This window comes from Mesocricetus auratus, unplaced genomic scaffold, assembly GCF_017639785.1.
Source record: "Mesocricetus auratus isolate SY011 unplaced genomic scaffold, BCM_Maur_2.0 Super-Scaffold_100003, whole genome shotgun sequence".
NCBI classification, from domain to species: domain Eukaryota; kingdom Metazoa; phylum Chordata; class Mammalia; order Rodentia; family Cricetidae; genus Mesocricetus; species Mesocricetus auratus.
This window is the reverse complement of record NW_024429188.1, coordinates 50,928,599-50,944,348: the sequence shown is the minus strand read 5'-3', so window position 1 is coordinate 50,944,348 and position 15,750 is coordinate 50,928,599. Positions and strand designations below refer to the sequence as shown.

Below are 15,750 nucleotides of genomic sequence, written 5' to 3'. Positions count from 1 at the left end.
AAGGCCCTCTTACAATACACCAGTGTGGACCCAGAGACTCAAGTTGGGAACCAACTCCTTATGACCTACTTTTTCCCCAAAGTTACCCGCATATTAAGGCCAAACTCAGACGTCTAGAAAAGGGCCCCCTAACTCCACAGTCAGAAACCCTAAATGTGGCATTCAAGGTGTACCATGAAAAAGATGAAAAGGCCCCAAAACAAAAATACCTGATGATGGCTAAGACCTCTCAGCCAGCCAAAACAAAAGCCCAGGCTCCCAAGGGACAAAGACTCCCACATCCTTGTTTCAAATACGGTCAGGGGGGCCACTGGGCCTGGGCCTGTCCAAACCCTCATAAACCACCAGGACCATGTCCAAGGTGCCATCAAGAGGGACACTGGGGCATTGATTGCCCCCATGTTCCTAATAGCATGGGGACATCAATCCCAGATCGTCCTTCAACTGACCTCCTTGGCCTGGTCATTGATGACTGAGGAAGACCTGGCTCCCTTGGCCTGACCACTGCCATATCCAACACACAGTATCAGGGAGGCCCATCTCCTTCCTCCTGGACACTGGAGCCACTTTTTCATTCTTGAAAAACTTTTGGGGACCAGTCACTCCTTCCTGTTCCTCTATTGTCAGAGTAGGGGGACAGCCCTATCAGACCCAACAAACCCCACCACTTAACTGTATCTTTCAGGGTATCCCCCTTACTCATTCCTTCCTAGTGATAACAACCTGTCCCATCCCATTGCTGGGAAGGGACCTTTTAGCCAAAGTGGGAGCCTCCATTTCTTTTGCTCCCCCTATCTGCTTGGCTCTAGGCTCACCAGCTGTTCCCCTTCTCCTTCTCCTCCAAACCACACATTCTGACACACTTCTTCCCTTACCATCCTCTCAGGTAGATCCTCAGGTATGGAACACCCAAAATCCCTCTATAGCCAAACATCACACCCCTCTAATCATCCAACTACAAAACCCTGCCAAATATATAACTAAGGCTCAATACCCACTTTCACTCCAAAGTCTCAGGGGACTTAAACCTCTCATCTCTGACCTCCTGAGAAAAAGTCTTCTTTGCCCCACTTCTTCCCCCTTCAATACCCCCATACTTGCAGTCAAAAAACCTAATTGGAACCTACCGCCTGGTTCAGGATCTCCGACTTATTAATTCAGCAGTAGTTCCCCTTCGTCCTGTAGTTCCCAATCCTTATACTCTACTCTCCACCATCCCTTCAAAAACTTCTCATTTCTCTGTCCTTGACCTCAAGGATGCCTTCTTTTCTATTCCTCTGGACCCCCAGACACAAAATATCTTTGCCTTTACTTGGACTGACCCAGACACACACATTTCTACACAACTTACTTGGACAGTCCTACCTCAAGGGTTCCGGGACAGCCCCCCATTTATTCGGTCAGGCCCTAGCCTCTGACTTATTCTCTTTGTCTCTCCCAAAATCCAAGTTGGTATAGTGCGTAGATGATCTTCTCCTTCGTAGTCCATCCCTAGAAATAAGCCAGGCTGACACCTCTACTTTGTTAAATTTTCTATGTAGCCGAGGATATAGGGTATCATCCTCTAAGGTTCGGCTGTCCACTCCTCAGGTAACTTATCTAGGACTAACTATTACTCCAACTCATAAGGCCATTACTCTAGATTTAAAAAAAAAACCCTAATACAATCACTCACCACCACAAAGGATGAAATCTTATCCTTCCTAGGAATGGCCAGCTTCTTACGCTCTTGGATTCCTTCTTTCTCCCTTCTTGCTCGCCCTCTATATCAGGCAGCCCTTGGCCCATCACATGAGCCTCTCCTTGCACCTGTTACCAAGCCATTTCGTCAGCTTCAACAGGCCCTCCTACAGGCTCCAGCCTTAACGCGTCCCTTTTCTCTCTGTGTTACTGAGAAAGAGGGATATGCCCTTGGGGTCCTGGGTCACCAACTGGGACCTTCCTTTGCACCAGTCGCATACTTATCAAAAAAATTAGACCACACTATCCAAGGTTGGGCACCTTGTCTGAGGGCTCTGGCTGCGGCTGAACTTCTCATACAAGAATCAAAGAAGTTAACCTTTGGATCTCCTATTACTGTCCTCTCTCCTCACCACCTGTCCCATCTTCTAACATACAAGAGTCTCCAAACGTTACCCCCCTCCAGAGTTCTCTCCCTTTAGGTAGCATTAGTAGAGGATACAACACTACAACACTTAACTTTCAGCCATGTCAACCTCTTAATATTTCAAATCTTCTCCCCCAACCAATCTCAAAATACTCCCCATCTCACTCTTGCATTGAGACCCTAGAAGAGTTACTATCTCATCCTACACATATACATGAGGGAGCTCTACCCCAGGCCACCTATACATGGTATACAGATGGCAGCTCCTTCCTACACAAAGGGGTACGGAAAGCAGGATATGCTATTGTCTCAGACACCAAAGTGGTTGAGGCACAGGCCCTTCCAGCCCAAACCACAAAGCAACAAGCTGAATTAGTGGCTCTTACTCGTGCCTTTCAACTAGCAAAAGGACAGTCCATAAACCTATATACAGACTCTAAGTATGCCTTTCACATTCTCTTGTCACATGCAGCTATGTGGAAGGAACGTGGGCTACTAACAACAAAAGGAGGTTCTATAACCAATTCAAAACAAATCATGGACTTGCTAGAGGCGTCTCACCTTTCCACAGCCATAGGATCTGTCCACTGCCGCTCACACCAAGCAAACAATTCCATTATTTCAAAGGGAAATAACCGAGCTGACCAGGCAGCTCGAGCTGCAGCTCTCAGGGGCCTAAGTCCCCCTCACAAGCCTCAGGGCACTCTCATTTTACAACCCACAACTTCATCACCACCTCCCAATATTCAACAGATCTTATCCTATCTACACCAGATCTTTCACCCTAATAGTCAGGCTCTTTCTCGTCTTGTTAAAACTTATTTACAGCCTACCTCTGAAGACCTGTCCTATCTAAAGTCTGTCACTGCTTCTTGTAAGATCTGTCAAACCTCTAACCCTAACTCTGGGCATCGATATCTCCCTTTCCCCACTCATCAAGCCAGGGGATCTCTCCCTGGCTCAGACTGGCAGCTTGACTTCATCCACATGCCCACAGTTAGACGTTTCAGATATCTTTTGGTCCTAGTGGACACATTTTCAGGATGGGTAGAAGCCTTCCCCATCACTATTAAAAATCACAGACAGTTTCGGATCTCCTTTTCAGGGAGATCATCCCCTGTTTTGGGGTTCCATCCTCCCTTCAATCAGATAATGGTCCTGAATTTACTTCTCAAATCTCACAGACATTGACAAAGGCTCTTAACATCCCATGGCATTTCCATATCCCCTACCATGCCCAGTCTTTAGGCAAAGTTCTCTCAAAAATATTCTTATATTTATATTCTTATATTTATATAAAACTCTCCTAAAAACTACATACAGATTGGATCAAACTCCTACCCTTGGCCCTATTGCGACTAAGAGCCCTTCCAAAGAAACCCCTCCTCATTTCCCCTTTTGAGCTCATGTATGAACGGCCGATTATGCCACCTGGCCTTATGTCTCAGCCATCACCTCTCCCAGATCACCTCCTTACCCCTCTGTTACACTACCTTCGCACTCTTCTTTGGAACTTCACCCACCATCACCTACCTCAGCCCCATCCTAATCCCTGTCCCTCTCCAGTCAACGTAGGAGACTTAGTTCTACTCTCTCCTCCAGGTCACAACCTTCCTCCTCTTTCTCCAAAATGGACAGGACCTTTTAGAGCCATCCTTACCACCCCAACTGCTGCTAAGCTCAAGGGATTCCCTCACTGGATTCATTTCTCTCATCTCAAACCTTTTATATCAGCCCTAGATAATCCTTCTTACATTTCAACCCCAACAGGACCTTGTTCTCTTAAATTTCAGAAGATACCAAGGTCGACCAGCCTTCCTCCGGTCTCAGAAGAATGAGACATTACACATCTTCCAAGACCCAAGGACCCTGTTGGGTCATGCCTTTTCTTCTACTCCCTTTGCTCACCCCCATCAGTAGTGAGCCTATATATGGACCACTCATATGGTAGGATCTAGAGACTGCCCACTAGCTGGTTGCAAAAAGGAGATACTTATCCCTATTAACACCTAAATCCATTTCTAAAACATCTGCCCCCTATGCCAGTTTTCTCTATGACCAGACTAGAGATTATTGTCAACACTGGCCAAAAATTTATGGAGGTTGTCCTTACTGGTCCTGTAAGAGACACAACACATACTCAGGAACACACTCCACCTTTTTTTTTTGCGGAATGGGGATTTTTTTAATATTCTAATTAAGGACCCAGGGCACCCCATATGGGCAACAGAGGTCATTGGTAAACTTTACTATAACAATTATTACAGCCGCCCATCAGGCACACTCAAAATACAGAGAGTATTCATCCCACTCTCAGCAACCAAAACACCTTGAAGAGGGATGAAAACTCGGAAGTTTTCAGATTATTTTAGAAACTTAATGTATTTCCTTAAGTTTTTGATATTTATTTTATGTCATACATGAGTGTTTTACCTCAATGTATGTCTTGCAGCATGTACATGACTGATGCCCATGAAGCCTACAAGAAGGCATCTGATTCCCTGGAACTAGAATTACAGGTGGTTATGAACTGTCAGGATCCTTTGCAAGAGCAGCAAGTACTCTTAACCACTAAGCCATCTCCCAAGCCATTAAGTCTGAAATTTTCTTTTTGTTTTTTGTTTTGTTTTGTTTTTTGAGACAGGGTTTCTCTGTGTAACAGTTCTGACTGTCCTGGTACTCACTCTATAGACCAGGCTGGCCTCAAACTCACAGCAACCCGCCTGCTTATGCCTCCCAAGTGCTGGGATCAAAGGCATGCACCACCACTGCCCTACCACCCTGAAGTTTCTTAAAGAAATAACCTACGATATATTTGACAACATGCCTTTCACACATCAAGTTATTGCACAAAGAAGGCATATCAGGTAAAGTGATCAGAGATATCACCATCTGTTATTTTACTTTGGAATCCGACATTTTAACACCTTTCATACCTTCTCTCTCGCAAAATCAGCTTTAGCTGATAACCTTTGCATAATAAGCACTTTATCTACATTCTACAAAAAGTATACACTGAGAATCTAATAGGAATTGCCTTCTCTTGACAGTTATTTGATCTACAAATGAAATCATTCACTGTTCCAAGTTACCTCACTATAAACAGTAATTACTATCTTGCCTTCTGTTATTTTAGACTTCAACTCACACTATTTACTTTAAATCAATTTAGAAATTAAAGTAAAACTAGAATACAATAAAATGATTACTTTTTTTTTTGGTTTTTACGAGAGAGGGTTTCTCTGTATTGTTTTGGAGGCTGTCAGTCCAGCCCGGCCTCAAACTCACAGAGATCCGCCTGCCTCTGCCTCCTGAGTGCTGGGATTAAAGGCGTGCACCACCACCACCCGGCGATTACATTTTTTTTTAATGCACACTGGCCTTAAACATCATGTTGAAATTCTTAACACTGTTGAGAATAGTTTCACAAACACAGAATTTCCTTATTCGATAGATCAAGGTGCCGGTATTTGTTCAGTTCTTTCTTTGGGCCCAATGCTGGTCTGAATCATTTGTTTAAAAATATGTTTTAATGGAAACTAGACTCCGGGCGTTTCAAAACATAATTATTCCTATTATTTCAAAATCATTCCAAAAAATCTTGTCCCACAGAAACAAAGCTTTGCAAAATACCAACCATCTTCTAAGAACAGGCTAAAATAATATAATGTAAAACTGCCATAAAGCAAAATCATACAGACACACATCCCTAAGAATATTTTTTATTCAGGGTCTGGCTGTCTTGGAATTCCCTATATAGACCAAGCTGGCACCAAACTCACAGAGATCCCTCTGCCTCTAATTTCAAGTGCTGAGATTAAAGGCATGAGCCACCACACCCAGATCCTAGAGTATTCTAAAATATATTTAAGTAACTGAATATCACACACTTTAATAAACAGGAGTATCTAAGCAATCAGAATCCAAAGCATGGAATTAATTAATATCAAACTGAGATCTTTTAAATTATACAAGCTCTGAACATGGCCAACAATGAAGACATAACTATATCTAAGAATATTTACTTGTCAAAACAGTCTCCCCTTAAATACACATGTCACACACTGCAGCAATATGATGAAAACCAAAGGCAGCCATTTTAAAATATGATTTTCACATGGAAACAAGATTCATACCAGAAACCAAATATTCATTTTAACAAGGAATATCTAAAAGCAAATTTTCCTTATTTGTTAAGTAAGACTGGCTAGATACTACTTTACAATCTCCAGAGATCCAGGTAAGGTAGTTTATACCTGTAATCCCAGCACTCAGAAGGCTGACACAGGAGGATCAAAAGTTTGAGTTCATCCTACACTGCACGGTGAGTTGGAGGTAAGACTGCACTACAGAAGGAAATCCTACCTCAAACAAAACAAAACAAAAAAACTGGATGCCAGGTGTCTTAGTTACTGTTCTATTGCAATGAAGAGATACCATGAACAAGGCAACTTATAAAAGAAATCATTTAACTCGGAGCTTGTTTGTCAGTCCACAGCCATCATGGCTGCCAGAATGGGGCCAAATAGGCAGGTGTGGTACTGGAGCATTGGCTGAGGGCTTGCTTTTGATCCACAAGGGGGTGGGGAAGAGAAAGAAACAGAGACTGGGCCTGGTGTGAGCTTTTGAAACCTCAAAGTCCACCCTCTGTGACACACCTACAAGAAAGCCACACCACCTCACTTACTAATCCGTCCTAAATCCCACCAACTGGAAACCTCAAACCTACAAACTTGGAAAGCCATCCTCATTCAAGCCACAACACCAGGTGTGGTGACTCATTCTTGTAAGTCTAGCTATGGGGAGATTAAAGCAGGGGGACCGGGACGTTTTGTAGCTGTTTCCTCAGAGATTGAAACCTTCCATCTTGGAAGAAAACTTGTTTTTTAAAGACTTATTTTATTATGTATATAATGCTCTGCAGTACAGAAAGGGCCACCAGATCTAATTACAGATGGCTGTGAGCCACCATGTGGTTGCTGGGAATTGAACTCAGGACCTCTGGAAGAGCAGCCAGTGCTCTTAACTGCTGAGCCATCTCTCCAGCCCCGGAAGAAAACTTGTTAAGACACAGGATGTGAAAGGGGGTGGTGAAACAAAAGGATGCTATTTAGGGAAACGAAAAATTCCATCCTGCAAGGAAGGTGGTTAAGCTAAGCAATAAACAACTCAATAGCATCAGAAAGACCCTGAAATTGACCAGATAAACTAGCTCCCTATACCCCAAGCATATATAAATTCTAAGAACTGCTAAGACTCACCCTCACACCAGCTGAGCTGTCTAGCAGGGCTCAGACAAATTAAACTACCTGGAAGGGACACCCTCCAGCCTACTGAGCTGCCAGCAGGTTGTGCCGTACACTTCAGGGTTCCGGCTTCTGAGAGCTGTCAGTCATGCTGTCTTTGAGTCATTGCTGCTCCTGTAAGTAACCCCAATAAAACTTACTGGTTCACTAACCAACATGTACTTTGGTAGTTTTCTTACTTTGGTATGTCATCGGTTCCCTATCTGGGACAAGTGCTGTTTGTTCACCCAGGAATAGTGTCACACACAGAGAATCAGCTAAACTTAGGAGTTTCAGGTCAGTCCAGGCTACTTAGCAAGACCCTATCTCAAAAATAAAGTACAAATAGCAAGTCAACAAAATGTTCTTCCTGAAGAGGAAGATGGTTTTATAATACAGCTTGTAAATAATTCACTAAGGTTACTGCATACAGCACACCCTTTGCTGGGTGTGGCAGTGCAAGTCTGTGACACCAGCACTGAGAAGGATGAGGTCTGTAGATCACAAAGTTCAAAGACAGCCTGGCATCCCTAACAAGTTTAAGGTCTGGGTCACATATAAGATCCCTCTTTGAAAAAAAAATTAATGCTTTCCAGAAGCACTTAAAGGCAAACTCTTCTGAGTCACAACTCAAAACAATTTAACTAAAATCAAATCCTAGGAACACTGAATCGGATGTCATTTCAAAAGTTGAAATTCATCACTCTTCTTCCTGGAAGATTATACACACAGATTGTTCATGACATTTGGATAAGGGAGACTGGGGTGAGCATTCAGCAAATAAAAATACAGGATACACAATTAAATTTGAATTTCAGAAATCCCATGCTCTCTCTCTCTCTCTCTCTCTCTCTCTCTCTCTCTCTCTCTCTCTCTGTGTGTGTGTGTGTGTGTGTGTGTGTATGTGTATTGTTTACTTGAACTCCAATTTAACTTGGCATCCTGTGTTTTACCTGGTAAGAGCAGGAATAATTTAATGAACTTTCAAAGAAAGAATATTAAAACTAAGAGTGTGAGCACTCAGACTTAATATTTAGTTTCTTTGTTAAGCCAACAGGTGGAAGGAAAGTAAAACATAAAAGCAGTTCTGGCAGGCTCAATCAAAAAGATGTGTTTCATTTCAAGCTTCGGTGTAATGAGCACTCTGAGAATACAAATTTTACTTCTCCATTACGTGATTACTAAAATCAAGAACAGCCCCAAGGTTTGCTGTAGCATGCAGATGGTTTGCAACTGATTTTACTCCTCCCATCGCCTTCAAACAACAAATTCCTAACAACATACTTAGAACAAATCTAACTCAATGGAAAATGTAAAAAAAAATAGTTTCTTCTACCTGCCAGGTGCAAGTCAGCAAAGTCCCAGCTTACAAGTACCTTCTTGGTAAGCTCATAAAATAGAGTGCCATTTATCTCCAAACAGAGTTCAATACAAATGCCAAAAAGCAGCTAGAAAAACAAGAGGTATCATTTTCATCTGCTAGAGTCCAATGTAACTGGTGAGACATTACTAGGAGAGACCCAGCACCTATTATATCAGGGATTTGTGCTACTTAAAGATGGGACTTCTTCCCTCTTTCACTAAAGCCTGTTAGAAAATTCAAATGGGAACTATACAAAAACAAAATCATATTTTCTCTATGGTGAGCATTTTGGTTGCATATAAATTGAAATGACAAATACTGACATTCTCTAATCTCAGGGTGATGCTGGGACAAGTTCTTTAAGCTACTTCTGTTTCCCTGGATCACTCTAAAGCCGGGTTGGTCACCACCCAGGGAGCCTGATCATTCTCCCAGAGGCAGTGGTCTGATCTGAGCACAGAATAATCATTTGTGGTGTTTGTAATGCTGCAAATAGATTTCACCCAACGCTGCACAAACAACCAAGGGTGACAGCCAGTAGCTTCTTTTTGTAAGAAAAGGCTTCACTCTTAGTTCTAATGCACAGCTTTGGTTAAGTAATGAACATTACATTACTTAGATGAGTCACATCACATTAGGCAACACTCATACAGGGGCGGCACAGGACTTTCATCCAACCTCATGTTAAATGTCTCCTCTCATGATGACTAAAAACCAGTTACAAGTCTGAAGGTAGTTCTTTGGTGCCATTTTATGGAATAAAAACTCTTAATTGCTCAAATTCGATCTAAGCAGCCTACAGAAGCCATGCCAAAGCCTCTCCCAGGACAAGAATACAGACTGAGTCTACTCAACAGCTTACAGTACAGCTTTACTCTAGTATTTCAGGAGACAAATCTCTCTCTCTCTCTCTCTCTCTCTCTCTCTCTCTCTCTCTCTCTCTCTCTCTCTCTCTCTCTCCAGTTCTCCCTCTCCCCCTCTCTCTCTCCCCCTCTCCCCCTCTCCCTCTCTCCTTCCCATTTCCCCACACAAACAACTAGGACCTGGAAGATGATTTTAAAATTCACTTCACTGCCTTCTGTATGAGGTCATGAACCATGTTCAAGGGAGAAAGGACATTACACTCAGATTCTACTGGGTATATTATTCAGGAAGAGAAGAATGCATAGTTTAATCCATTTCAACAGCAACAAAAAAGAAACCACAGGAAAATGAAGGAGTCATTTCTTTTTTGTCGTTTGCCAGTGACCCACGTATGTGTAGCTGAGTAAATTATCCATTCCATTTGGTGTTTAGATTACTACACTCTCAAAGAGAGAAAATCATTTCCTTGAAATTCAATAATACAGCCAACATATTATGTCTCAAATATTGTACACTTCAAAAATAAAGTCATTTTAAATCAGTACAATGTTCTCAATCTTGCTTGCTTTATAGATATACAACTTGCAGTCCTGTTGGATCACCCCATTTCTCCATGCCAGAGTCAAATCATAAAGCAATCCCTTTACCAAATAGATTCTAAGGACCAGGAACAATAAAAGAAACAACATGTATTCCAAAGGCTTCTATTATCAGACACCTCCATAATATATATACATGCTGTCCTCAAATAGGACAGACTATGATACCCGGCTGCACATTCCATGCCAGACCTACATGAATATGGCTCTGCTCACAACAGACACTGGATCTGCTCCTACAGAACCTGAAACAGACCTTGTTTGCATAATAGCAAGATGGAAGGGAGGAAGGAAGGAAGGAAGGAAGGAAGGAAGGAAGGAAGGAAGGAAGGAAGGAGAAAGCTGCTGTTAACAGATTATGCCAGTTAACCAAAAAAACTAAAAAAAAAGTCTCCAGCCCGAATAAGCACCAACTCATTAGGGAAAAAAAATCTCAGTAGGTCTTTCTGTACTGTGTCTAAGCTGGATACAAATTATGTAGGCTTTCTCAGTATTTTTGTTTGTTTTGAGGAAGGTCTTGCTAGGTAGCTCTGGCTGGCTTGTCCCTCACTAATCACCAAAAACTAGCCTCCAACCACAGCAATCCTTCTCACTGAGTCTCCTGAATGCTGGGATTAGCAGCATGAGCCACAAGATCTGGCTTTGGTATTGATTTTCAAATAAAGAGTTTGAATTCTCTGTACAAGCAAATCCCTTATACTGTGTCAGAAAAAAGCATGCATAATTTCCAACTTGAAGAACTTAAATGCTGTAAATATACACAGCGATTCACAGTTTATAACAGTGTTCACGCATAGTATCTTGTTTTAGACTCTCAGGAGCTCCATGAGGCTGTACCAACATCTTCATTTTATAAATGATAAAGCAGAAACACAAAGATGTTAAACATCTTACCTAAGATGCCTTCAAGGATTTTACTGTCTCCTCTTTCAAACTCAGATGAAAAATACAAAGGATTCCACTTATTCTCAGGTTGCTATAGAATCCAAGCTTTTCTAAATAATGAAATAGAGTCAAGACATACAGATACTATCATATATAAATGCTGAATGTCATACTCTCTCCAAGCTCTGTATTAATGGCTTTTAACCTTTACATCATGATCCTTTATGAAATTTAATGAAAATTGAAGATCCTCACCCCTGCACAAAGGCATACAATAAAAGATTCACAACAGCCTTATTCACCACCACCAAAGAGTAGAAACTACCCAAATGTTCACTACCCACTGGATGCATAAATTGCAGCATTTCTATACAATGAAGTACCATTCAGCCACAAAAAAGGAATGAACCTTGAAAACACTGCACTAAAAGAAACTAGCCACATAAGCATCATTGAACTATTCAAAATAGCAAGAACCCCAGGCTCTCACTCATACACGGAGTCTTGAAAACTTGATCTTGGGGAATTTGACAGTGAAAATGGATTTCACCACAGACTGGGGAAGAAAGGGGAGAGAGAAGGAGGTAGAAAGGCTGATCAAGAAGTACTGAGTTCGAGTTAATTAGCAAGAAGCTTTGTTGTACTGTTACATAGTAGGTTGACTACAGATAATAATAATGTACTGCACATTTCAAAGAGCGAGAATAAAAGATTTAGAAAGCTTTAACCATAAAGCCTTGATAAGTGCTTGGAGAAAGAAACATATTTAACCTGATTTAACCATTATGTTAATACTCCATTGGCATGCAAAATTTTCATGCTTTATATTAGATAAATAAATTTAAGGGCTAGGGAGATGGCTGAGTAAAGTGCTTGCACACAGGCATAAGGGCTTGAATTCAGATCCCACAGCACCTATTTATTAATAGGAAGTGCGTTAGAAGCTTCGGAATTTCATAAGAAATTCCAAGTGGGTTGATGCACACCTTTAATCTTAACACTGGGAAAACAGAGATGGAAGGATTCTTGGGACTTTGCTGGCCAACTAGTCTTGCTGAATTAGTGAGTTCCAGGTTCAGTAAAAGACCCTGTCTGAAAAAATAAGGTTATGTGTAGTGATAGTGGGAGATTCCAGATGTTAACCTCTCTCTACACTCCACACACATACCTACACAAACATGTATGAACACACACATATACCACACACACAAAGAAAAATAAACAGAAATTTAGAGAATAGGCAAACCAATGGAAATCTGAAGTAAACTAATTGTTGCCTAGGGATTCAGGGGATGTTAGAGAAATGTGGACTGACCCGTGAGGTCTCTTGTTGAAGACATGACTATTTTCTAAAACTGACTGTGGTAGGTGATGATATACCACCATGAACATACAAAAAAACCCCACTAAGTTGTATACTTTAAAATGTATAAATTGTATTGTATATGAATTGTCTCAATAAAGATGTTCTTTTATCTCCAGTGCTTGGAATCAAATCCAAGGTCTTGTGTCTACAACTTGATAGTTCTGCCACTGAGCTAAATTCCAGTCCTTCAATAAAGATACCAGTTTTAAAACAACCATTACAATAGAAAAATAAAATTTACCAAAAATTTCCTGAGCCCTGAAACTCACCTACAAATGCAATAAGGTCCAAGAACCAAAGTTACTTAACTCCAAGAATCATCCATTTTTCGTTACTTCACAGATGTTTTTCTTCAAGTGTCCCAACAACTACCAAGCCTATGTCCCATTGTTTTAAAGACCTCTATGCCATTAGATCACACGATCACAGTTTTCAATACTGAGTCTTTATAAGCAAATAGTACAGTTTCATAACGATCACAGTTTTCAATACTGAGTCTTTATAAGCAAATAGTACAGTTTCATAACGATCACAGTTTTCAATACTGAGTCTTTATAAGCAAATAGTACAGTTTCATAACGATCACAGTTTTCAATACTGAGTCTTTATAAGCAAATAGTACAGTTTCATAAATGTAATTTTAGGAGCTAGGTCCAGGCATAGTAGTGTGCGCCTGTAGCTCCAGTATCCAGGAAGTAGAAGCAGGAGTATCAAGCATTTGAGGCCAGACTGGGAAAACAATGTTTAATGACTGAGCATCTACTAGAATGGTTGTAATTCAAAATATAAAATCGTTTCTGTCATAAAGCATAATAAAGCTCAATAAGCAAGGTAAGATACACAAGTAATAGTATTCAAAATAGGAAACAAGTCTTCCTTTTCAGAAGATCAGGAAACAAACAGACAGTAAGAATGGGTTTAGCCTTGAAAAATAGGATCTGACCATAAATAGGGATATAGGGAATTCCAAATGAAAGCAGAAACAAGGATGTTTCAAAACCAAAAGGAGCCAAATATCCCCAACTTTGGTAGGTTCTGGTAAGCCAATGAAGGTTGCTGAGAGGGCAGCTAGCAAACCAAGGCTGCCATGTTAAAAGGTGCATGCATGTGAACAAGTCAGGAAAACTGCAGGGAGGAAACACAGGAGCCTACTACAGGTGTATGAAGAAAAGGTTGCTAAAATCTGATTTATGTTAGGGCAGTTTTTAAATGTCAAGGCACGCTGGAAAGATAGTGGTGGTCTTACATGCTGTAGATACTCATTTTAAGTTGCCAATAAGTGCCAGGTATGGCCTCATATCCAGGAGTTCCACCCACTTGGGAGGCTGGCTTGTACCTTGGAGTTTGAGGCCAGAGTATGAACAGCAACTTAGGGGAACCCTGTCTCGAAAAAGGAAAAGTGAAGGAGAAAGAAAAGGAAAGGAAGGGAAAGGAAAGGAAAAGAAGAAGGATGGCAGCTGTATTTCATTGAAGTACACATTTATCTGAGAAAACTCATATTCCACAATATTTTAACACAAAGTTCTTGCTAAACTGATTTGTGGGATTAGGAGGGTCCAACGCCTTCTTAAACTGACTTTGCTGTTAACTACAGCCTGTAAGTTTTCAGTAAGACAGGGTTGGTAAGAATGAAATGATAAACTTTCTGGAGACCAGACAACCCTGAATTCCCAAACAGTAAACAAAATGTCACACTGCATTAGCAAATGCTATGAGTCACAAGGTCAGAGAAGCACAATATCATTTCCGTTGAAATTGCTTTATTTCTGTGAGCCTGGGCTGTTAAATGATAATAATCAGAGGCTGTAACCATTTCTGGGTTATACATTTACCACGTGGTCAGGAACTGAGCAGATGGCATAAGGGTGTGCACCTGCCTGGCATAGTTGAGGATTGGTTCTGCTTAAGAGAGACAAAGAGGCCGGAAGACGCTGAAGGCTACCGAAAAGGTTTCATTCCTACACAAAGCAATACTAGCCACAAGAACTAAGAGAGGGCTACAGATGTGTCTACTGACTCCCCTCCTACTCACACTCCAAAGAAAGAGGCCTGGCTCTAATCCCCAAAGACCAGTTTGCCAAATCCAAACACAGGCATTTTACTTTCACCCTGCAGCCCCTCCTGTCCCTTTTCCCCTTCCGCTCTGGGCTTACTTGTCCCGGATGATAGTCTGCAGCTCCCGGATCTGATCATTCATAGGCAACAGCTTAAGCTGTGCCCCGATCTGTCGGGAGAGTTCACAGTCCCCTAGGAGGGAGTCGCCGACAGGTGCCTCGTAGTTGCCACTGTCACTACTATCACTGTGGTTGTCAGAGTGAAGATTAGTGCCACAGCAGGCCTGAGAGTCCCGCTCCGAGAGCACGCTAGAATGGGCGTGCCCGGGGAGGAGAGTCAGCTTAGCCATAGCAGCGTTATTTTCTTCTGCATGATCCAGGATCTGGTCGTCTGCTCGCAGACGCTCGGGACTTGGGGTAGAAGTAGAGTTTACTTGCCGGTTGTGACAGGGCATGGAGTCCGGACGCTGCAACTCCGTGGCCATACACCGGGCCCCGGGCTGTCCCCACAGCTATCAACCCCTAAGGATAAAGGGATAAAGAGCAGCAAGAAAGGGATGCGGACACGTGCGTTCTCCGGGCCCCCTCCCTCCTCCAAATCTCTAACCCTGGCTGCCCTCTCACCCCTAGGCCTCCACGGTCCTTTCGCACGCTTTGTCCCATACCCGCCCACACCAGACGCACTGCTGGCTTAGACACCTTATTGGTCTGTCTCCCTGCCTGTCTGCAGCACGCTGGCTTGTTAACTCTTTGAGTTTTTCCTGCCTGATAGATTCTTGCACGTAGCCTGGTAAACGTGGTTGAACCAGAAATTCCTGGTTGCTGAGTACTCGGGAAACCCCTAGGACTTCCTGCAATCACAACTTTGGTACAGCGTAGAGAAAGTGGCGGGTTGGTTATACGCGGAAGGCACATGCTTTCAGACTTTCTGACTTGACAATGAAATTGTACTTGAGCAGTCAGTTGCTTCTTCAAGCTAATAGCTTGTCTGCGTTACATAAGGAGGAAGTAAGAATACATAGCAGGCTACTGAAAAGCCTGGCTTTTCTAGACTGTTTAACACGCTGCAGTTTCCTAAGTGTGCTTGACCACCAAAGTTTTTCTTACTCGTATTGGTTGGGCCCTGCATTGCACACGTTACCATGGAAATTTTGTTGTCATTTTCGATACAATGCTACTTTGTTCTTCCAAACAATACTTGGAAAGATGCCTCTCAAAAATTCATAG

At 42.1% G+C, this 15,750-nt stretch overlaps 1 protein-coding gene across 1 annotated transcript in view; it reads right to left on the bottom strand.

The window, feature by feature from the left end:
- Uprt (uracil phosphoribosyltransferase homolog) overlaps positions 1-15,180 on the bottom strand; it is a 37,056-nt gene extending 21,876 nt beyond the window's left edge. The window contains exon 1 of the mRNA XM_040744298.1: positions 14,623-15,180. Within this exon, the coding sequence (XP_040600232.1) occupies positions 14,623-15,008 (386 nt within the window). The 5' untranslated portion in view covers positions 15,009-15,180. The remainder of the gene's footprint in view (positions 1-14,622) is intronic.
- Positions 15,181-15,750: the final 570 nt, after the last annotated feature.